The following is a 23,410-nucleotide window of genomic DNA, read 5'->3' as shown; positions in this document are numbered from 1 at the left end:
TATTAGTAAACCCAGCTCATTATTTTACATAAGGGATTTTGTTGTCAACTAATAAAAAAGTTACATTTAAAAATAATTTGCTTGGGACTTCCCTGGCAGTCCAGTGGTTAAGGCTCCGCACTTCCACTGCAGGGGGCACGGGTTCGATCCCTGGTTGGGGAACTAAGATCCCGCATGCCATACCACACGGAGCTGCTGATAATAATAATGCTGCTGATATAATAATTTGCTTGAAGGCTACTTAGGAGGGACATTCCTATCCTATCTGACAGATCAAAAGTGTTTAAAGAACACACACACAACATATATACACACACACACGCTCACACTCTCTCTCTCTCTCTCTCTCTCGCACTTCAGCTCCAGTAAAAAAACAAAAATAAATAAAAATAAGAGTCAGTAATTACTACAGACAAATCTAGTTCTCTTAGACATGTTCAGTTAGTAGCACAATGCCTGGCATATTGTGGATAATCAAAGGGGTCTGGTGAATCAATAAGTAAATAATACACAGTACCAGGTTACAATGTATCCAATAACAGATGACAGTTAAGCAACTATCACTTAAAATTTGCACCTAGTTATATTATCGAAACAAATCAAAACTCTTATTGTACCAAATAGATCACCAACTTCCTGTATGACCATGTAAGAATAACTTCATTTCTCCAGGTGTGGCAAATTTGAAGTATGGCCACAAATTCTTTAATACTACTCTTCCCTTTAAAAGGTGAAGCCCAATTTTCCTCCCCTTGAATGTGGACTGGACTTAATGACTGGCTTCCAATGAATGGAATGTGGCAGAAATGACAGTGTATGACATCTGAGACTAGGTTATAAAAGACATTACCACTTCTGCCTTGTTCTCTTTTGGATCACTCACTCTGGGGGAAGCCAGCTATCATGAAAAACACTCAAGGAGGCCATGGGAAGGGCCACATGAGAAAAAACTGAGTCCTCCCACTAACAACCAGCACCAACTTGCCAAACATGGAAGTGAGTCAACTTGGAAATAGATCCTCCAGTCCCACGTAAGGTCATCCAAAGATGACCATAACCTGGCCAAATCTTGACTACGACCTTATAAGAAATCCAAGCCAGAACCAACCAACTAAACCACTCCCAAACTCCTACCCATAAAATAATTGATGATAAATGTTTGTAATTGAGATAATAAACATATCTCTGAGGATAACAAACGTTTACTGTTGTTTTAAACACTACTTTTGGAGTACCTTGTTACACAGAAATGCATAAATGATACATCAGGACTATCTTCTCCATGGCAAAATGAAAGGGATTTTATCTCTAAGGCCTCCTCCAGTTTTAAATTCTATAATATCGCAATTTCTACAAAAAGAAAAATAAACACATTACTCAACATTTTTCTGATGAGTAGCTTCTTCCTTTAAGTTTAGGAAAAACCAAGTTCAAAGTGAAGGATCATACATCTGACTATCTTTAGTGAAAATGAAATCTGAGTTTCCCCTCAAAAAACAACCTTGAGGGGCCTCCCTGGTGGTGCAGTGGTTGAGAGTCCGCCTGCCGATGAAGGGGACACGAGTTCGTGACCCGGTCTGGGAAGATCCCACATGCCGCGGAGCGGCTGGGCCCGTGAGCCATGGCCGCTGAGCCTGTGCGTCCAGAGCCTGTGCTCCACAACGGGAGAGGCCACAACAGTGAGAGGCCCGCGTACCGCAAAAAAAAAAAAAACAACAACCTTGAGGTCAGATTTTGGATTAGGAAAGCCAAAGAGCTAGTCAAATTTACTATAAAAGTGCAGTCAGGTATGGATCTAGAGATTATCATACTGAGTGAAGTAAGTAAGAAAAAGACTAATATCATATGATAATCACTTATATGTGGAATCTAAAAAAATGATACAAATGAACTTATTTACAAAAGACTCACAGACTTCGAAAACAAATTTATGGTTTCCAAAGGGGAAAGGTGGGGGGAGGGATAAATTAGGAGTTTGGGATTAACATATATATACAACTATATATAAAATAGATAGGGACTTCCCTAGTGGTCCAGTGGTTAAGAATCCATCTTCCAATGTAGGGGACGTGGGTTTGATCCCTGGTCAGGGAACTGAGATCCCACATGCCTCAGGGCAACTAAGCCCACGCACCGCAGCTACTGAGCCTGCGAGCCACAGCTAGAGAAGCCCATGCACCGCAACAAAAGATCCCGCATGCTGCAACTAAGACCCAACACAGCCAAATAAATAAATAAATAAAATCTTAAAAAAAAAAAAAAATCAACGAGGACCTACTGTATAGCACAGGGAACTCTACTCAATATTCTGTAACAACCTATATGGGAAAAGGATCTGAAAAAAGAAAGAAACACATACCATCATGAAATTTCTGAAGCCAAGGAGGGATAAAGATCCTAAAAGCTTTCGGGGAGAGTGAAAAGAGTGACAAGAAAAAGCTCAGGAATAAAAACAGCTCATACTTTCTCCTACGTAATATTGGAAGATAAAATACAATGGAATAACACTTTCAAAATTCTGAGAGAAAATAATTTTCTATCTACAATTCTGTATCCAACAAAAGTTATCAACAAAAGTAAGGGTAGAAGAGACATTCTTTTAGGCCGGAAAGGTCTAAAAACCATTTGTCTCCCATGTACCTTTTCTCAGAAAAGATATCATCCTAACAAAACAAAGAAGTAAACCAATAAAGATGGCATAGAATCCAGTGAACTGGATATCCAATATAATAGAACAGCAAAAGAATTTCAAGGATGATCTGAAGAGAATATAGCTGTTTCAGTAACCCTACTGAGAAATCAATACAGATTGGAGTAGGAAGATAAAAGCCAAAGGAGATGGAAGGAAGGTAAGAAAGTAACAGATCACCTAATGATGTATAAAAATGTAAAAACTAGTACTAAGAAGGGCTGGAGAGTTTGGGAAAAATTAGTGATCCACACCTAGAAAATTAATCAAATGAAGAACAAGACACTAAACTCTATGAAACAAAGAATGAAAACAAAAGAAAAACAACAATTTATATCTTGTAAAATATAAAATGAACCACAGAATCTTTTTTGGCTAATAACTGAGCATTATTTTTGTTTTTAGAACTACCTCAAGAACTGATGTAACTATATTGAGAGGACGGGGAAGGGTAAATGGGTGAAATCTTTATATATCAGAAAAGGAAGTTCACAGATTATACCTAAAATTGACAGATAAAGCAACAGCAATATAATATTACTTCAGAACATAAAAGTTAGTATCAAAACCAACATCTCAAAAAGTTGAAAACAGAAATGGGGCTGAGGAGATAGGGGACAATGGACTTTTATATTATAGGCCTTTCCCTACCATTTTATTTTTTAAACTCTGTACATACTGTATTTGTACACCAATATCATACATTACCTTTCACTATCTGAGCTTATCCTATTTTCTTCTCAGTCCTTCCCGTTATTACCCACCTGATAAAACTTTACTACCTACGCAGAGTTATATACTGCCTATCTGAGTGGAATACGCTTACATTTAAGAACACACAATGATAAAAATTTCTAAATGACTAACAAAATATGTAGCTTCAATTAATAAAAATACTAACATTCACGAGGAAGCTACATGTCAAAATTAAATTATTTTAACCTGGATTCCATAATTCCATCTAACAAATCTTCGAATGGATCTAACATTTTCCTGGTCTGGTACTGCTGAACACATGAAAGGACTGTTCATCTACAGTATCCAACCATAGCGAAAGTTTTTTTATTTATGAGCTAATTTCTGAAAAACACTACTTTAATAGTGGTCAATATCAATATCCCACTGGTCAAATTTCTTAATTCCAAAATATAAAGTAGACCCTTAAAGAGTGGAGAACATACATTAACCTGTTTAAAAGCAATAGTGTCTAAAACTGTTATAAAAAATAAAAGTTTAATAAAACAATAAAAATAAGCAACAGCCTCAAACTTTAAGTACAAATGACAGGTGTGAAAGGTGAAATTTTTAGCCTGAAAATAGAAAGATCTGACAGAACCTCCACCTAGCTAGCACCCAGAATTATTTCAGGGGAGAAATCCTGAAATAAAGGTAAAAAGTAGACAGGTAGAAGACAACGAGGAACCTTGAATGCCTACTGAGGCATCTGCAAGATATAAAACATAAGCCTGTTTTGTAACAGGCTTTAAACAAGTCAAACAAAAACCAGCAACAATTCCAACAAGAAGAATTTTGCTGTGTGGTATCAATGCCTTCATCATGCACGATATTCCTTTCAGAGCCATGTATGCTCTTTTGCAAATTTATATTCTTTCATTTATTCTCCTAATATTCTCTCCCCATTCTCTGGATTCATTTTCCTCCCATTTCATTCCAATTTTCCATTCCAATATTAATAAAATAATGATAATCTGTTAAAGTAATATACATAACTAACTCCCTGAATCTTATGAACAAAACAAAGAAGTGGCAGCTATATTACTGTGATGCAGCAATTATTAATAAAAATGATGACATAATATTTGATGACACAGAGACTGATCATAGTTCACATGAAAAAAATCAGATTATAAAGCATACAAGTTTTATAATCACATTTTTGTAAAATTTTAAAACTGTACTGTTCCCAATCTCATACCAAGGTTATACCAAAAGAAAGTTACCAGTTGTTACTCTGGGTGATGGCATTTTTTTTTTTTAATTTTGATTTTCTGTATTTTCTAAAAGACTTTCACAATGAGTATATCATTTAAATAGAAGGAAAATTATAAAATATTAAAGCCTTTGAAATTTCTATAAATATTAAATTCTTAACATATTGTTTTTTTAAGTGAACATTCTCCTTCAGCTATATTCTGGTCAACCAACATATTAGAAAAAATGATTCTTGATTATTGATAATCTTTTGAAAGTTAACACTTTTCTCCCAGAAAATCTACAGAGAACATTTTGTATGAGATGTCATGGATCCGATCCATTCGTGCACTAAGGTACATTTATGGACCTTCCATGGTCATGGGCCACCAAGTTAAGAATTTCTTTTGTAAATTAACTGTGCTTTCTTAGTAGCTTTTTATCCCCTACAAGAACCACAGTCTTAATCTGGACAATATTTTTTGATGCCCTAGAGAGAAACAGGATGGGGGGAGGGCAGAGCAGGGAAACAGGCAAAAAATTTTTACTCTAAAGCACTGTGATCCAACTGTATATTTTATTGTCATTTCTCTCTTCTATCAGCATGAACAATTAAGAGTGTAACATTCTACTTTTTGGTACTTTTTACTATCAGCTAAAAACTGTTAATACTTACTAACATGTGAATAGAATTAGAAATATTACACACTATTTTCCAATTTGACTTTTCATGCCTTAGCTTATGTACCCTTCAATATATATTTCATTTTCTAAAATGTTTCAACAATTTTAATTAAAATAGGTATTTATTAAGTTCTTTTGTCAGACACCATGTTAAGTATTTTGTTTCTTCACAACCTCATGAAGATAGTAGTAGCTTTATTATTACTCATTTCACAAATGAGGAGGTAAGAGCTTACAGAAGTTAACTAATTTGTCATAATCACCTAGTACACAAGTGATGAAGCAGGACTGGAAGCCACATCTATCTGGCTCCAAGGCCATACTACTCTTAATCACTATATTCTGGAACAGCATGATATAAAGGCAGAGAGTCTCTACATCCTTTGATATTCTAATGAAGCCTACAAATTACTACCTAAAACTGTACATATCAAAATTTCATTTATGCGCTTCTCTGGTGGCTCAGTGGTTAAGAATCTGCCTGCCAATGCAGGGGACATGGGTTCAAGCCCTGGTCTGGGAAGATCCTACATGCCGCCAAGCAACTAAGCCCGTGCACCACAACTACTGAGCCTGTGGCTCTAGAACTCACGAGCCACAACTACTGAGCCCGCATGCCTAGAGCCCATGCTCTGCAACAAGAAAAGCCACCGCGATGAGAAGCCCATGCACGGCAAGGAAAAGTAGCCCCCACTTGCCACAACCAGAGAAAACCCGCGTGCAGCAATGAAGACCCAACGCAGCCAAAAATAAATAAATAAAAAATAAAATAAAATACAACTGGGAATTCCCAAGTGGTCCAGTGGTTAGGACTCCGTGCTTTCACTGCAGGGGGCACGGGTTCCTACCCTGGTCAAGGAACTAAGATCCCACAAGCCGTGTGGCATGGCCAAAAACAAAAAATAAAAATGTAAAACAAAACACAACTGACAAAGTTACTCTTCAAAATACATAAAGATGCATACCTCTGTGTCCAGGAATTGATATAAGCAAATATTTTGAGAGTATGTTCCTTTCTGAGCTGCAGTCCATCACCACCTTCTATATCGGATACTGAAAGAAAATAGAAAAAGTAACTTTTAAATTATGAATAAATAATGCCAAACCAATATTAAAGCCAACAGGGACTTCCCTGGTGGTCCAATGGTTAAGACTCCACGCTTCCACTGCAGGAGGCATGGGTTCAATCCCCGGCCAGGGAACTAAGATCCCCACGTGCCACAAGGCATGGCCAAAAAAAAAAGTCAACACTTAAAAAAAAAGCTAGATTTACAAATACAAATATTTCCAATAATTTTTTTTTTTTGCTTTCACTAAAGAAAATAAATCTTGGTTAATTATTGACCAATTCGATGCTAACTTTGTCTCAGAGAGTCTCAGGAATTAGAAACACTGAGTACTTCTAAAAGAAGGAATACAAGTGGGGCTAAAAAATATTAAAGTCTTATTAAGAAGCAGTTCGACAAACCCTCATCACCCCCCCAACACACAGACACACACACACACACACACACACGATCTCTAAAAGACTATGTTTGCTCTCCGGAGATGTTGAACCAGAGAGAGCTGGGTTTTGCACAATCAGGTAGCTGAAAGCCAGGAGGTATCATACTGAAAACATTTAATCTCTCTGTACAGGCATTTCCTACTGTGTCATGTAAGCACTGCTAAGAAGCCTCATGTGATATAAAACCTTACAATAAAGAAAATGAGACTAACAATAAAACATTAGAAGCAGACTACTCAATACCTATGAAACTTTATAACCAGAACACTGACAAAACCAATAACTAGTCTGATTTAAAATTTAAAAAAATACTAGCACAGTTAAATCTCTACTGGTATCTGCACTAACCAGTGTCAATCAATCTTCTGCAACTTTAACCCATGAGGTTCATGCTTCATCTTTTGATATGAAGGTGCCTGAGGGCATTCAATTCTAATAAAGGTCATTTCCAAAAAAATTAAACATCAAATATAACCATCCTCATAGCTCCATCATTTTAATGACTTGGCACCTACTTCCTTCTCCACACAGCTCTACAAAGTAGAAAACACAGGGGTCCCTGAAGGCAATAAACCAATCACTGTATGCACAAGAAGGCATTTTTGAGGAATGTCAGCTTTGTTACTGTTTTCTCATGTACCAGTAGGGTCCTCTCTTTAATCACAAGAAAGCTTGCATGAATCACTATAAAACATTAATGTGCTGGGGGAAATCCCATATGAACCATTAAGATGTTCCATTATATTAGTATCATCCCTCTATTTACCAACTGCGTATGTCTTAATTTTCGTTTTAAAAAAAACCTCACCTTGTTCTAGATCAGACTATATACTCCATGTTGAGACTTACAGCACTCTTCCCCTACTCAGCTCCAGAAATGCTTGAAGTCCAAGTAGGAGGTTGGAAGATTTCTCTCTGATAATACTGACTAGACCAAGGCAGGTAAAAAAATTCTCTTGGGCAGAGAGAGAAGGAAAAATCACAGGGCAAAAGTATATGCCAAACAAATAGGTAACAAGGTAAACAGCACCTGAGGCGGCCCTGGAAGCCAAAGACACTAATGCCCATCAGGAAGAAGATCCCAACAACAAAACCTAGCAACCATGACGAAGTAAGATATAGTGGGGGATAAGATAAGGTAACTACTAAAAGCAAGCTCTTGGCTTGTGTGATTTCATCAAGAAGAAGAGACCACAGTAGACAGTAACAGTTTTCCTTCCCCGGCCTGAAAACACAGGGAACAGAGTGGTTGCAAAGATCATATCCTTCTCTAACACAAAACGCAAATGGCACACATTCTGGGAAACGCACACGTGTGGTGAGAAACACGTACCCCACCTGAGGCCCAACTGGCAACCTAACTGCTCACCAACATACGCTTACTATTTCATTATATCTACCCCATAATCAGAAAGGGAAGGGAAGTACATCTTATCAGAGCCAGACAAAATAGACCTCTCCAGACAGCAAACATCATACTCAATAGTGAAAGACTGAAAGCTTCTACTCTATGATCAGGATCAAGACAAAGTAGCTGCTTTCACAACTTCTATTCAACACACTACCGGAAGTTCTAGTCAGAGCAATTAGGCAAGAAGAAGAAATTGGAAAGGAAGTACTAAAATTACCTCTGTTCATGGGTGGCATGATTTTATATGTAGGAACCGCTATAGTCCACACAAACACACACACACAACTGTTAGAATAAATGATTTCAGTAAAGTGACAGGACAAAAAGTCAACGTACAAAAATCCACTGCATTTCTATATACTAATAATGAACAATCTGAAAAGGAAATTAAGAACACAGGCATCAAAAAGAATAAAAAACTTAGGAATAAACTAAACCAGGGAGGCGAAAGACTTGAAAACTGACAATTACAAAAAGTTGCTGAAAGATATCAGGTACAATAGGAACAAATCTCATATTCATGGAACATTTAACATCATTAAATGTCAATAATGTCCGAAGTGATCTATAGAGTCAATACAATCCCTACCAAAATCCCAACGTTTTTGCAGAAATGGAAAATTCTACCCTTAAACTTGTATGGAATTTCAAGGGACCCCAAATAACCAAAACAATCTTGAAAAACAAGAACAAAGTTGGAAGACTCATTTCATGATTTCAAAACTAAGTACACAAATAAAAACCACAATGAGATATCACTTCACACGCCTTAGGATGGCTACTGTTAAAAAAAAAATCATAAAATAACAAGTATAGATGAGGATATGTAGAAACTGAAACCCTTGAGCACTGTTGGTGGGAATAATAATTGGTGCAATTACTATTGAAAAGAATACAGCAGTTCCTCAAAACATTTTAAAAAGAATTACCATATGATTCAGCAATCCCACTTTTGGGTATATATATGAAAAAAGGATTGAAAGCAGAACCTCAAAGAGATATCTGTACACCTATGTTCACAGCAGCATTATTCACAATCGGCAAGAGACATAAGTAACCCAAATGCACACAGAGAGATGAATAAACAAAAAGTGGTGTATACAGAGAGAGGAATGTTATTCAGCCTTAAAAAGGAAGGAAATCCCATCACATGCTACAAAATGAATGAACCTTGAGAACATCACGTTAAGTAAATAAGCCACAAAAAGTAAGTCACAAAAAGACAAAATACTGTATGATTCTACTTAAATGAGATATCTTGAGTAATCAAATCCATAGAAACAAAGTAGAATGGTGGTTGTCAGGGGGAGAGAGAAATAAGGAGTTGTTTAATGGGTACAGAGTTTTAGTTTTCAAGATGAAAAAGTTCTGAAGATCTGTTGCATAACAATGTGAATATCCTTTTTTTAAAATATTTATTTATTTTGGCTGTGCTGGGTCTTAGTTGCAACACGCGGGATCTTCGTTGTGGCATGCATATGGGATCTAGTTGCCCGACCAGGGATTGAACCCGCGCCCCTGCGTTGGGAGCACAGAGTCCTACCCACTGGACCACCAGGGAAGTCCCAACAATGTGAATATTCTTAACACTACTGAATTGTACACTTAAAAATGGTTAAGATGCAATTATACCCCAATAAAGATGTTAAAAAAAAATGGTTAAGATGAGATAAACGAGGTCCTACTGTAGAGGGAACTGTATTCAGTATCTTGTAATAACCTATACTGAAAAAGAATATGAAAAAGAATACATATGTATAACTGAATCACTCTGTGTACACCAGGAACAACACTGTAAATGAACTATACTTCAGTAATTTTAAAAGATGGTGAAGATGAGAAAATTTGTTGTGTTTTTTACAATTTTAAGAATGTTTAATTAATTTTAAAAAAGGGAGATAGAGTACCCCACACTGCAGTTTAAAAGAAGCCACTGATCTTTACAAATCAAAGATCCATTAAAGTCCACAGTATAATATTTATAAGCAAATAAAGGAAGTAGGGAAGAAGGCAAGTTCAAGAAATCTTTCCACCTATTTCCTATAGAAAAGGAACTGTAATTCCAACTCTAAAGGGCCAACCACCTGGACTGGGAAAAGAGCAAGGTGGAGGAATTGTCACATAGATCTAAAGAATACCAAATACAGCCCAAGAGAAGATTTCCAAGTGGAATTGGAAACATTAAGGCTGGGTAATACCTGGGTGCCAGAGATGCCATTCCCCAAAAGCAAGGAAAGGAAATTCAGTAACTGAAAGAAATGTACCCAACTGACACAATGCGTGAGGTAGAAGGGTGGAAATAGGGTGAAAAGTAAATGGTTCTTGTCACTTAAATTTAAAAAGAAGAAAATGCTCATAAAAACTTCAAGATCAGAAATGAACAGTATGATAGTATGATGGCAAGCATCACCCCAAAAGGAAACATGAGAGGACAGGAGGCATAACCCAGGAATCTACTGAGAAACCATTAGTAGTCATGACCCGGATCTTACCCCAAGTAAAGGGTAAGTATTCTCATATACAATCTCACAACTCATCAGATGAAAAAATTCATGACTGCTCACCAAGCCAAAGGTGCTGAACACAACCTCACATAACTTCTTATCAGCAAAGTCCCAAAAGAACAGGAATTACAAGAACCTGGGCCCTATCCAGAACCCTGGCCAGCACCAAGGTTAGCCGCTGAGACCCACCTAGGTGGGTAAAATGGCTAACGTAAGTACAGACAGCTCCAGGGGACCAGTACTAGCCAGCACTCCTAGCCTGAGTTGTTCCTTGGGTATACAGAAATTACGAGACTAATGCTTGATTTTAAAACTTATTAATACACATTCACCAATCTTCTGACATAGGGCCTTTTCTTAGGGTTTCAGTCCACTGACTAGAGTTCTGCATCGTATATTTCAAAAGAAACAAAAGCAGTGCATTGGCTATCATTTCCATTCCAGCATTCTATTACAGTAATTTAAACACTTACTCAAGTTGCAGAACAATCTAAATACAGAACACTTTCTAGACTTTTTAAGAACTTCCCAATCTGTTTGAACAATACCTAGTTCAAGAGAACTTTTTTTAAACAACTCAGCATCAATTCTTTGCAACTTTTTTTTTTTAACCTAATAAGCAGGACATGGAAACACAATCTTGGAGAGGACTAAGGGAAGTTCCCTAAAAGAAATAACAACTAACTGAAAGACAGAAGTTAGTAAAAAGGGAAGCAAGAAGGACAGCAGGAAAGGAATAGGAAGGAGGGAGTGACGGCAAAGAAGGCCACAGGGGATGGAATCCTAGTCAGAAGGATCATCATGTGCAAAAGAAGAATTAAGAGAGAGAAACATAGTGTACTAGATAACTGCTAAATAGGAGAATGGGAAAACAAAATAAAGCTGTTGAAGCAGCTCATATATCTAAGGCTTGATTCACTAAATTATGTAACAAGATGCTGTCAGAAAATTCTATCAATATTGATAAATCATGAATACTTTAAGACCTGTTGTCTTGAAAGTAAAATGTTAAATGATCTACTACTTGACCTAGTTACAAACACATTTAAAAGACTATTCAAAGGGACAATTAAGTGAATATAAGCCAATTAAAGAAAGGTACTACATGGTTACGAACTTGGATGAACTACTGCCAGACAAATTTCACCTTTTAATACCGTAAGTATATTATTCTTTTGCATATATTAGAAATTTGTCATAGAAAGTTTTAGTAAAAGCTTCAAAGAAAAAAAGACTACATAGAGTAACAAAAATACAGATTCTGAGAGGCAGACTTCTGACTGAAAGAATAAAATCTTCAAAACATTAAAATGGCCAATCTAGAATTTTACACCCAAGTAAACCTCAACCTAGAATTTGATACCCAGGGTAGACCTCAAGAGGAAGGGTGAAATAAAACTTTGGACAAATGGATATGCTTATCATTGATAAGCCATGAATAGAAAATCAAATTTTAAAAAGATTACGAGGTTCCTCAAAAGAAAAAAAAAGAAAAAGGCCAAGAATCTAAGAGCAAGAAGAAAGAAAAATGGTAAAGAAGGAAATACATGGGTAAACCTAAATAAGCAAACTGACAAAATATTAACAAAATAAAATACTTATTACAGCTATTTCTCAACTTACAATGGAATTACATCTCGATAAACTCATTTTAAGTTGAAAATACCATAAATTGTGAAAATGCATTTATTACACCTAACCTACCAAACATCACAGCTTAGCCTAGCCTACCTTAAATACACTCAGAACACTTCCATCAGCCTACAGCTGGATAAAATCATCTAACACGAAGCCTATTTTATAGTGAAGTGTTGAATATCTAATGCAATTTATTAAATACTGTACTTAAAGGGAAAAACAGAATGGACCTATGGGTACAGAATGGCTAAGTGTATCAGCTGTTTACCCTCATGACTGCAAAGTTGACTGAGAGCAAGGCTGACTGAGAGCTACAGTTTACTGCTGCTGTCCATCCTTAAGCCAAGAGTATCATACCCATATCGCTAGCCCAGGAAAAGACCAAACTTCAAAGTACAGTTTCCAGTGCATGTATATCACTTTCTCACCATCAGAAAGTTGAAAAGTTGCAAGCCAAACCGTCATAAGTCAGGTGCTGTCTGTAGTCTGGGAGTCTTTAAAGCCAACTGAAACACTAGATAACAGTATAGAAGATGGCAGAAACAAAGACTGGCGTTCTTAAAGTGTTCTAAATTGATACGTCTGAGCATATAAAAAGTTCAATTACAGATAAAAACAACGAAAAAGCAAACTTCAAAGGAACTACAAGCCAGAAAAAGTCTTTACGAAAGAGTAATCTCTGAGTTCAAAAACAGATTGGAAAAGAAAAACTGAAGAAAAAAGGGATTAAAAAAAGAAAAAATGATACACATGGGGTTCAAACATACCACTGAAACACTATTATTTTTCTTACCAGGTTTGCAAAGAGTTTAAATAATACCTAGTCTTGATAAACTCAAGAGAAAACAAGTGCTTTCATACATCAGTAAAAACAATTTGACAATATTTATCAAAATCAAAAATGCACTGGGCTTCCCTGGTGGCACAGTGGTTAAGAATCCACCTGCCAATGCAGGGGACATGGGTTCAAGCCCTGGTCCAGGAAGATCCAACATGCCGTGGAGCAACTAAGCCCGTGCGTCACAACTACTGAGCCTGCACTCTAGAGCCCACGAGCCACAATTACTGAGCCTGTGTGCCACAACCACTGAAGCCCATGCACCTAGAGCCCGTGCCCCACAACAAGAAAAGCCACCGCAATGCAAAGCCCACGCACAGCAATGAAGAGTAGCCCCCGCTCGCCGCAACTAGAGAAAGCCTGGGTGCAGCAACGAAGACCCAACATAGCCAAAAACAAACAAATAAATAAAAGAATGCACTGATAACTCTGAGTATTATTTTAAGCATCATTTTCTACACATTTTTTTCTCATCCAAAATAACACTCATTGATATTCAACTTAGCATTGTTCTTAATACCAGAAGACTGGAAATAACCTAGATGCCTATCAATAGAAAACAAGTTAAATTCATCCTGACAATGGAAAACTATGCATCAGAAAAAAAAAAAAGTGGAGGGAAATGCTCTTTATAAACTAATATGAAATAACCCCCCAAAAGTTAGGTGAATAAAGGCAAAAACATTATTTTTAATTACATAATTTTATAATGATCCTCAAAAAAAGGACCAATTACCAATCAAATGTTAAAATTTTAAAGAACTCACTGTTTGAAAACTGGTAAATAAAAGGGGAAAATGAGACATTTACCCTGCCTTCCTGTACTAATGGTAATTCAAAGTAACTAAATGGGTAATAAAAGGAAGTTTCTCCTTATAGCAACAGACCAGCTGATGAAGAAAAATGATAGGATTCGAATATCACCATTTTGCAACTACAAATGAAATAAAAGATCTAGGCAATGGTTGCTGGCAGTACAAAAAAAAGCAACAACATGACATTTTTTGCCCTCTGATGGAAGAATACAACACATTCTATAAAAGTCTTGCCAAGAAATCTAATCGAAATCTGATCAAGCCTCTAAATCTAATAATCAAATTACAGAAATAGAGGAGACAGAAAAACATGTTCAATAATCCCACAAGGATACAATAAGCAACATCCAAAAGAAAAAACCTTTATGGGCTAAATGATCCATGGAATCAGTAGTTTCTTCAACAGATAAATAGCAAGAACAAAAAAGGATAAGAATTATGTATTTAAAAATAAAAAAACACATGTCAGTGACTATAAACAGCAGGGCAGCCAGAATCTATAAAATTAGTCCAGGCAGATAACCAACCAAGCAAAACAAAACAAACAAAAGCAAAATAAACAAAACAAATTATTCAAGCAGCCTCAAACTAAAAACAAATCACCTGTCCAAAGAGTGGACTGATTTAAAAAAAATTATAGTTTTCTATTCAACTGTAAAAAGCAGCAAACTTCTAATACACTAATAAGCAACACAGATAACTTACAGTGATATACTAAATGAAAAAAATGTCAGATACACATAGCACATAAAGTTTATTTTCATTTTAATAAAGTTATACAAAAAAAAAATCTAAGCTTTGGTCATATAAAGTACATCAGCAGAGAGTGATGTCATCAAAATAGCAAAATGTAAGTTTTCTACCATCTTCCTCCCAAAGAACACTGATGCTGACAATCACCATGGACAACAGTGCCTTTGTGAAAGTCTGGGAGTACGGCAGAGAATTTCCGAAGCAAAAAATAAAATAAAATCCAAGACTGGACACACTGAAGAGAGTAAGAGGAACAGTTTCACTTTACCTGTGACACCCTTCTCCCAAGGCAGCACAGCACAGTGCCAAGAAAGATCTTGTCTGAGGATGCCCCCAACCCACATAAGAACCCCCAACTCTCCATGTACCTCACTCACACACACTCCCACCCTGTGGCTGGCTCCTTGTCTGCACCCCTAAGGGCAGCAAAAGCAAACCTTCACAGACAATTAACAGCATGTGCAAAAAGCTGTCCAGACCCTGCAGAAGTGGGAGAAAGTACACAAACTTGAGAATTCAGCACTGCTGTAGGAAAAGCACATGAGAGACTGTCAGCACTCAATCTGGCTTTGTATGATCAGGAGACAGCAACAATCTTAGAATTACCTTCCAAAACAGAACAAGAAATGAGGAGCAGATATATCCGTTAAAAAAGGTCCGAGATGGGGCTTCCCTGGTGGCGCAGTGGTTGAGAGTCCGCCTGCCGATGCAGAGAACACGGGTTCGTGCTCTGGTCCGGGAAGATCCCACATGCCGCGGAGCAGCTGGGACCGTGAGCCACAGCCGCTGAGTCTGTGCGTCCGGAGCCTGTGCTCCACAACGGAAGAGGCCACAGCACTGAGAGGCCCACGTACCGCAAATGAAAAAAAAAAGGTCTGAGATGGACTTCCCTGGTGGCGCAGAGGTTAAGAATCCACCTGTCAATGCAGGGGACATGGGTTCAGGCCCTGGTCTGGGAAGATTCCACATGCTGCGGAGCAACTAAGCCTGTGCGCCACAACTACTGAGCCTGCACTCTAGAGCCCATGAGCCACAACTAATGAGCCCGCGTGCCATAACTACTGAAGCCTGCACGCCTAGAGCCCGTGCTCCGCAACAAAAGAAGCCACCACAATGAGAAGCCCACACACTGCAATGAAGAATAGTCCCTGCTCGCTGTAATTAGAGAAAGCTCAAGCGCAGCAATGAAGACTCAACGCAATCAATCAATCAATCAATCAATAAAGGTCTGAGAAACACTCAGAATCCATTCATTCGTTCATTTATTTATTTATGCCTGCATTGGGTCTTCGTTGCTGCGCGCGGGCTTTCTTTAGTTGCGTCGAGTGGGGGCTACTCTTTGTTGCAGTGCGCGGGCTTCTCATTGCAGCAACTTCTCTTGTTGTGGGACACGGGCTCTAGGCACGCAGGCTTCAGTAGTTGCGGCACGTGGGCTCTAGAGCGCAGGCTAAGTAGTTGTGGCACACGGGCTTAGTTACTCCACAGCATGTGGGATCTTCCTGGACCAGGGCTTGAACCTGTGTGTCCCCTGCACTGGCAGGTGGATTCTTAACCACTGCGCCACCAGGGAAGCCCTAGGCTCAGAATTCTTAACAGGGCTATCAGAAGATATGTCTCTCCCAAAGCCAGTCAGTAAAAACTGGAGGAAATGACTGCTTCTCCACATGCAAAAACAGCAATTCAAGACATCATGGAACATGAAAAATCAAGGTGACATTAAACCACTAAGGGAACACAATAATTTTCAAGTAACCAATTCCAAGAAAATGGAGATCTGCAATTTGTCCAATAAATAATTCAAAGAAGTTGTTTTAAGGAAGACCAGTGAGCTACAAGAAAATACAAAAAAACAATTCAATGAAATCAGAAAAATACACAAAATGAGAAGCCAAAAATTAAATAAATTAAATAAATTTTAAAAAAAATACAGGATCCAACTAGATGTGGCATGAAAGAGACTCACTACAACTTTAAGGACACACACAGATTCAAAGTGAAGGGATGGAAAAATATATTCCATGCAAATGGAAAAAAGAAAGAAGGAATAGCTGTATTTATACCACACAAAATACACTTTAAGCCTAAGTCTGTAACAGAAGACAAAGAAGGTCATTTTATGATGATAAAGAGGTGAATTTATCAAGAGAATACAAAAACAGCAAATATATATGCACCCATAAGAGTATCTAAATATATTAAGTACATACTAACAGATCCGAAGAGAGAAATAATACAAAAATAGTAAGAAACTTCAATATCCCACTTTCAACAATGGATAGATGAGACAGAAGATCAACAAGGAAACAATGAACTTGAACTATACTTTACAACAAATGAGCCTAGCAGACATACATAGAACATTCCATCCAACAGCAGAACACACATTCTCCTCAAGCACATATGGAACATTCTCTAGGTCATATGTTAGGTCAAAAAAGAAGTCTTAGCAAATTTAAGAAGATAGAAATCATACCAATTATCTTTTCAAGCCACAGTGGTATAAAATAGAGATGAGAAACAGGAGGAAAGCTGGAAAATTCACAAATACATGGATATTAAACAACATACGGGGACTTCCCTGGTGGTCCAGCGGCTAATACTCCGCGCTTCCAATGCAGGGGGCCCAGGTTTGATCCTTGGTCAGGGAACTAGATCCCACATGCCACAACTAAGAGTTTGCATGCTGCAACTAAAGATCCCGCATGCCACAACTAAAAAGATCCCATATGCTGCAACTTAAAAAAAAAAAAAAAAGGAGCCCACACGCCACAACTAAAGATCCTGCGTGCTGTGACCAAGATTTGGCACAGCCAAATAAATAAATATTTTTAAAAAATAAAATATACAACATATATATGAACAACCAATGAGTCAAAGTAGTCAAAAGGGAAATCAAAAAATATCTTGAGACAAAAGTGGAAATGCAACACACCAAAACTTAGGGAATGCAGCAAACATAGTTTTAAGAGAGAAACTTACAGAGATAAACGTTATGTTAAGGGGGGAAAAAAACCCTCAAATTAACTACCTAACTTTACACCTCAAGAAACTAGAAAAAGAACAAACTAAGCCCAGAAAAAGAACAAACTAAGCCCAAAGTTAGCTGAAGGAAGAAAATAACAAACATCAGAACAGAAATAAAGGAAATAGAAACTTGAAAAACAGGAAAAGAATCCATGAAACTAAAAGCTGGTTCTTTAAGAAGATTAAAAAAAAAGGACAAATCCTTAGCTAGACTAAGAAAAGAAGAGAAAGCACTCAAAATCAGAAATGACAGAGGAGACAACTGAGGTATTACAACTGATGGATCTTAAGAGACTACTATGAACAATTATAAGCCAACAAATTAGACAACCTAGAAAAATGGATAAATATCTAGAAACATACAACCTACAAAGACTGAACCATGAAGAAATAGAAAATGTGAACAGACCAATAATGAGTAAGGGAATTGAATTAGTAATCAAAACCTCCCAACAAAGAAAAGCCAAGGACCAGATGGTTTCACAGGTGAATTCTACCAAACATTTAAAGAATAATTAACACCAATCCTTTTCAAATCCTTAAAAAAAACTGAAGAGGAAGGAACACTCCCAAACTCATTTTACAGTGAAAGCCAGCATTACCCTGATACCAAAGCCCAATGAGGATACAAGAAAAGAAAATTACGGGTCAATATTCCTGATGAACATACATGTAAAAATTCTTCAACAAAATACTAGCAAACCAACTTCAACAGCACATTAAAAGCATTATACACCATCATCAAGTGGGATTCATACCTGAGATGAGTATCATGTTTGTAGATGACATGATCTCATATATAAAAAAATCCTAAAGACTCCACCAAAAACAAACAAAAAACTAAATAAACAAATCCAGTAAAGTTGCAGAATACAATATCAACATAATCAGTTACATTTCAATACACTAACAATGAACTACCTGAAAAAGAAAGAAAACAATCCCATTTACAATAACATCAAAAATAAATACTTAGAAGTAAACTTAAGCAAGAAGGTGAAAACTACAAGAAAATGATGAAGGAAATGAAAGAAGACACAAATAAATGGAAAGATATCCTATGTTCACAAAGCAGAAGAATTAATATTGTTAAAATGTCCATACTACCCAAAACCATTTAAAAGTTCAATGACATCCCTCAAACTTTCAGTGGCATCTTTCAAGGAAAAAGAAAAAAAAAATCCTAAAATTCACATGAAACAACAAAAGACTCCGAATAGTCAGAGCAAACCTAAGAAAGAACAAAGCTAGAGGCATCACACTTCCTGATTTCAAATTATATTACAAAATTATGATAATTTTAAAAAAATTATGATAAAACAGTACTGGAATAAAAAGAGACACACAGACCAACGGAACAGAATGAAAAGGTCAGAAATAAACTCATGCGTAAATGGTTGACTAATATTTGGCAAGTGAGGCAAGAATATTCAACGGGGAAAGAACAGTCTTCAATACGTGGTGTTGGGAAAACTGAATAGCTACACACAACAGAGTGAAACTGGATCCTTACACCATACACAAAAATTAACTTAAAATGGATTAAAGACTCAAATATAAGACCGAAAACCAAAAACAGAGAGGAAAAGTTACTTTACAGTGGTCTTGGTAACAAATTTTTGGCTATCACAACCAAAAGCACAAGCAACAACAACAAAATAAACAAGTAGGACTACATCAAACTAAGAAGCTTCTGCACAGCAAAAGAAACAATCAACCTACAGAATGGGAGAAAATACTTGCAAACCATTTATCTTATAAACAGTTAATACCTAGAATATATAAAGGAGACTTCCCTGGCAGTCCAGTGGTTAAGACTTCGCCTTCCAATGCAGGGGGCGCAGGTTCGATCCCTGGTCGGGGAGCTAAGATCCCACATGCCTCACAGCCAAAAAACCAAAACATAAAAAACAGAAGCAATACTGTAACAAAATCAATGAAGACTTTAAAAATGGTCCACATCAAAAAAATCTTTAAAAATAATAAAAAATTTAAAAAATATATATAAGAAACTCATACAACTCAATAGCAAAAAAAATCAAATAACCAATTAAAAAACGGCAAATGACCCGAATAGACAGTCTTCCAAAGACAACATACAAATAGCCAACAGGAACATAAAAGATGTTCAACACCACAAATCATCAGGGAACTGCAAATCAACTACAATGAGCTATCACCTCACATCTGTTAGAATGGTCATCATCAAAAAGACAAATGATGGGCTTCCTTGGGGGCGCAGCAGTTGGGAGTCCGCCTGCCGATGCAGGGGACACGGGTTCGTGCCCCGGTCTGGGAAGACCCCACACGCCGCAGAGCGGCTAGGCCCATGAGCCATGGCCGCTGAGCCTGCGCGTCCGGAGCCTGTGCTCCACAACAGGAGAGGCCACAACAGTGAGAGGCCCACATACCAGAAAAAAAAAAAAAAGACAAATGATAACAAGTGTTTTTGATGATTTGGAGAAAAGGGAACCCTGGTGGACTGTAAGTGGGAATGTAAATTGGTACAGCCACAGTGTAAAACAGTACGGAGGTTCCTCAAAAAATGCAAAAATAGAACATGATCTAGCAATCCCACTTATGGGTACATATCCAAAGGAAATGGATTACTATCTAAAAGAGATAGTAATTCCCCCATGTTCAATGCAGCATTATTCACAACAAAAAGCCAAGAAATGGAAGCAACCTACGTGTCCACTGATGGATGAATGGATAAGGAAGCTGTGGTACATATATATAATGGAATAAATTCAGGCATCTGTGACAACATGGATGGACCTTGAAGGCATTATGCTGAGTGAAGTAAGTCGGAGAAAGACAAACATTATATATTCTCACTTATACATGAAATCTTAAAAAGCTGAACTCACAGAAAAAGAGAGTTAGAATGGCGGTTGCCAGGAGAGTGGGGGGTGGAAGAAATGGGATGATGTTGGTCAAAGGGTACAAACTTCTAGTTACAAGATGAATAAGTTTGGGAATTCCCTGGCAGTCCTGTGGTTAGGACTCCATGCTTTCACTGCCAAGGGTGCAGGTTCAATCCCTGGTCGGGGAGCTAAGATCCCGCAAGCTGTGCAGCGGGGAAGAAAAAAAAAAATCAGCCACTACAATAGACTTTATCTGAACCTTGATTCAAATTTTAAAGGAAAAATTAAATAAAACTTTAAAAAATTCAGACAATGAGGGAAATTTGACCACTAAATGTTTTGTATTACATTACTCTTAATTTTTTAGTTGTAATGATGATATTGTGGTTATGTATTTTTTTTTGTGGTTATGTATTTTTAAAGTATTTGTCTTTTAGAGAACTACACTGAAATGTATACAGGTAACATATAATACTTGGATTTGCTTGAAAATCATACAGTGGGTGGGGGAAAGGGAATGAGGAGGATACAAATGAAACAAAATTGTCTATGAGCTAGTAATTATTGATTGAGTGACAGATTCATAAACATCATTGCTAGGAACCTTCCTACTTCTACACATGACTAAGTTTTTCTATAACAAAGTTAAAAAAAATTTATCAAGCATACCAAAAAACAAGACCATAAACCACATAATCAAAACAGAGGGGAAAAGAAAGTAAGAAAAAAATGAGATTAATTAGTTATCAGACCTGAACTTTATAACAGTAATATGTTCAAGACAGTAGATGTTAAGATAAAGAATTTCAGCAAAGTTCTGAAAACTATTAAGAGAATCAAAAGCTTTACAATGAAAATATACAATAACTGGAATTAAGATCTCAATACATGGCTTTAATACTAGATTACATACAACTTAAGGAAGGTAGGTCAAAAATAAATATCTAGACTGAAGTACAGACACACAAAAGACAAAAGGATGGAAAATACAGAAGAGCAAAAGAGAGAAGGAAGATGATGAAAAACATATAGCATTTATGTAACTGGAATTCCAAAAAGTGATGAAATCATGAAGCAGGACATATACTTGAAGAAACAATGGCTACAAAACTAACTTTTTAAAGCTCAAACCAGATTCAAGAATGAATCGTTCGCAAATAAATACAAAAAGAGACGTAGACACATCACAGTAAAACTGCTGAAGACCTAAGACAATAAGAAAATCTTAAAATCAGACAGATGAAGAAAAAACTTACCTAAGAAGCAATAGTAAAACTGATGGCTGAATTCTCAGTATAAACTATTTAAGCCAAAAATTTTTTTAAATGGAATGACTTATTGAAAGAAGCAACAGCACCCACAAATCTGTAATTCAATACCCTATTTAAGTGCTTGTTGTCTGAAAATATATTTTATCTTCATTTTAAAAGACAAGCAAATATGGGAAAGATCATCCACAGGAGAACCACACTAAAGGAAATTCTAAAAGAAAAATGATCCCAGATGAAAGCCCAGAGATGCAAAAGAAAATGAACAGCAACAGAAAGGATAAAAGTGGGTAAATCTAAATGAATACTGACTTGACAATAACGTCTTACTGAACTTTAAAAATATAAGTAATTGGGCTTCCCTGGTGGCGCAGTGGTTGAGTCCGCCTGCCGATACAGGGCAGGTTCGTGCCCCGGTATGGGAAGATCCCACATGCCGCGGAGCGGCTGGGCCCGTGAGCCATGGCTGCTGAGCCTGCGCGTCCGGAGCCTGTGCTCAACAACGGGAGAGGCCATAACAGTGAGAGGCCCACGTACCGCAAAAAACAATAAATATATATACATGTAAGTAATTAAAATACACTACAACAATAGTATAAAAGACAGGAACAGAATAAATGGAATTAACGTATTCTAAGGCCTTGCTACTCAAAGTGTGTACTAAAGACCAACAACATCAGCATCATGTGGAAGCTTTCTTAGAATGAAGACTCTCAGGCAAAATTCCAGACTGCTTGAATTAATCTGCCTTTTTAAGAAAATCTCCAGGTGATCATATGTACATTAAAGTTCCAGAGGCATCATTCTAAAGTATGGAAGGTAGAATACTAAAATAAATTCCAGTGTGAGAAATTCATAGTTAAGCAAGATTTACGTAAAGAAGCAAGCAAAAAAAAAATATGAGTACAAGATGAAGGACTCAGTTTTACTTCTGTTGAATTTGAGGATGAAGGATACTTAACTAAAGATGTCTAGGGGGCTTCCCTGGTGGCGCAGTGGTTGAGGGTCCGCCTGCCGATGCAGGGGACACGGGTTCGTGCCCCAGTCCGGGAGGATCCCACATGCCGCGGAGCAGCTGGGCCCGTGGGCCATGGCCGCTGAGCCTGCGCGTCCGGAGCCTGTGCTCCGCAACGGAAGAGGGCACAACAGTGACAGGCCAGCGTACCGCCAAAAAAAAAAAAAAAAAAAGTCTAGAACTAAGTTAAGGATATTGGTCTGACACTTGGAAAATCAGTCAGTGCTAGAAATATACTCTGAAAGATAATGAAGTCATGGCAGTAGACTGAATCCTTACTTCAACCTCTTCATAATGTACACAGCAAAGGACTAAACCCTGAGTAATCTCCATACCGAAGAGATTAGAGTAACAAAACCCTGAATAAGGAAGGAGAAAATTTTAAGATTATGCAGCCCAGCAGTTCTCAAACTTTGTTTTCAGGGCTCCTTCACATGCTTAAAAACTGAAAACTTGGGGCTTCCC

General features: G+C 37.3%; 1 protein-coding gene across 4 annotated transcripts in view; it reads right to left on the bottom strand.

The window, feature by feature from the left end:
• Positions 1–23,410, bottom strand: part of USP34 (ubiquitin specific peptidase 34) — a 231,419-nt gene that overhangs the window by 186,301 nt on the left and 21,708 nt on the right. For all 4 annotated transcript variants that reach the window (XM_030877324.2, XM_030877325.2, XM_030877327.2 and 1 more), the window contains exon 2: positions 6,271–6,358. In XM_030877324.2, the coding sequence (XP_030733184.1) occupies positions 6,271–6,358 (88 nt within the window). The remainder of the gene's footprint in view (positions 1–6,270; positions 6,359–23,410) is intronic.

Source organism: Globicephala melas, chromosome 12, assembly GCF_963455315.2.
Source record: "Globicephala melas chromosome 12, mGloMel1.2, whole genome shotgun sequence".
In the NCBI taxonomy this organism is placed as follows: Eukaryota; Metazoa; Chordata; class Mammalia; order Artiodactyla; family Delphinidae; genus Globicephala; species Globicephala melas.
Note: the sequence above shows the minus strand (reverse complement) of the source record. Positions and strands in the feature narration are given on the sequence as shown.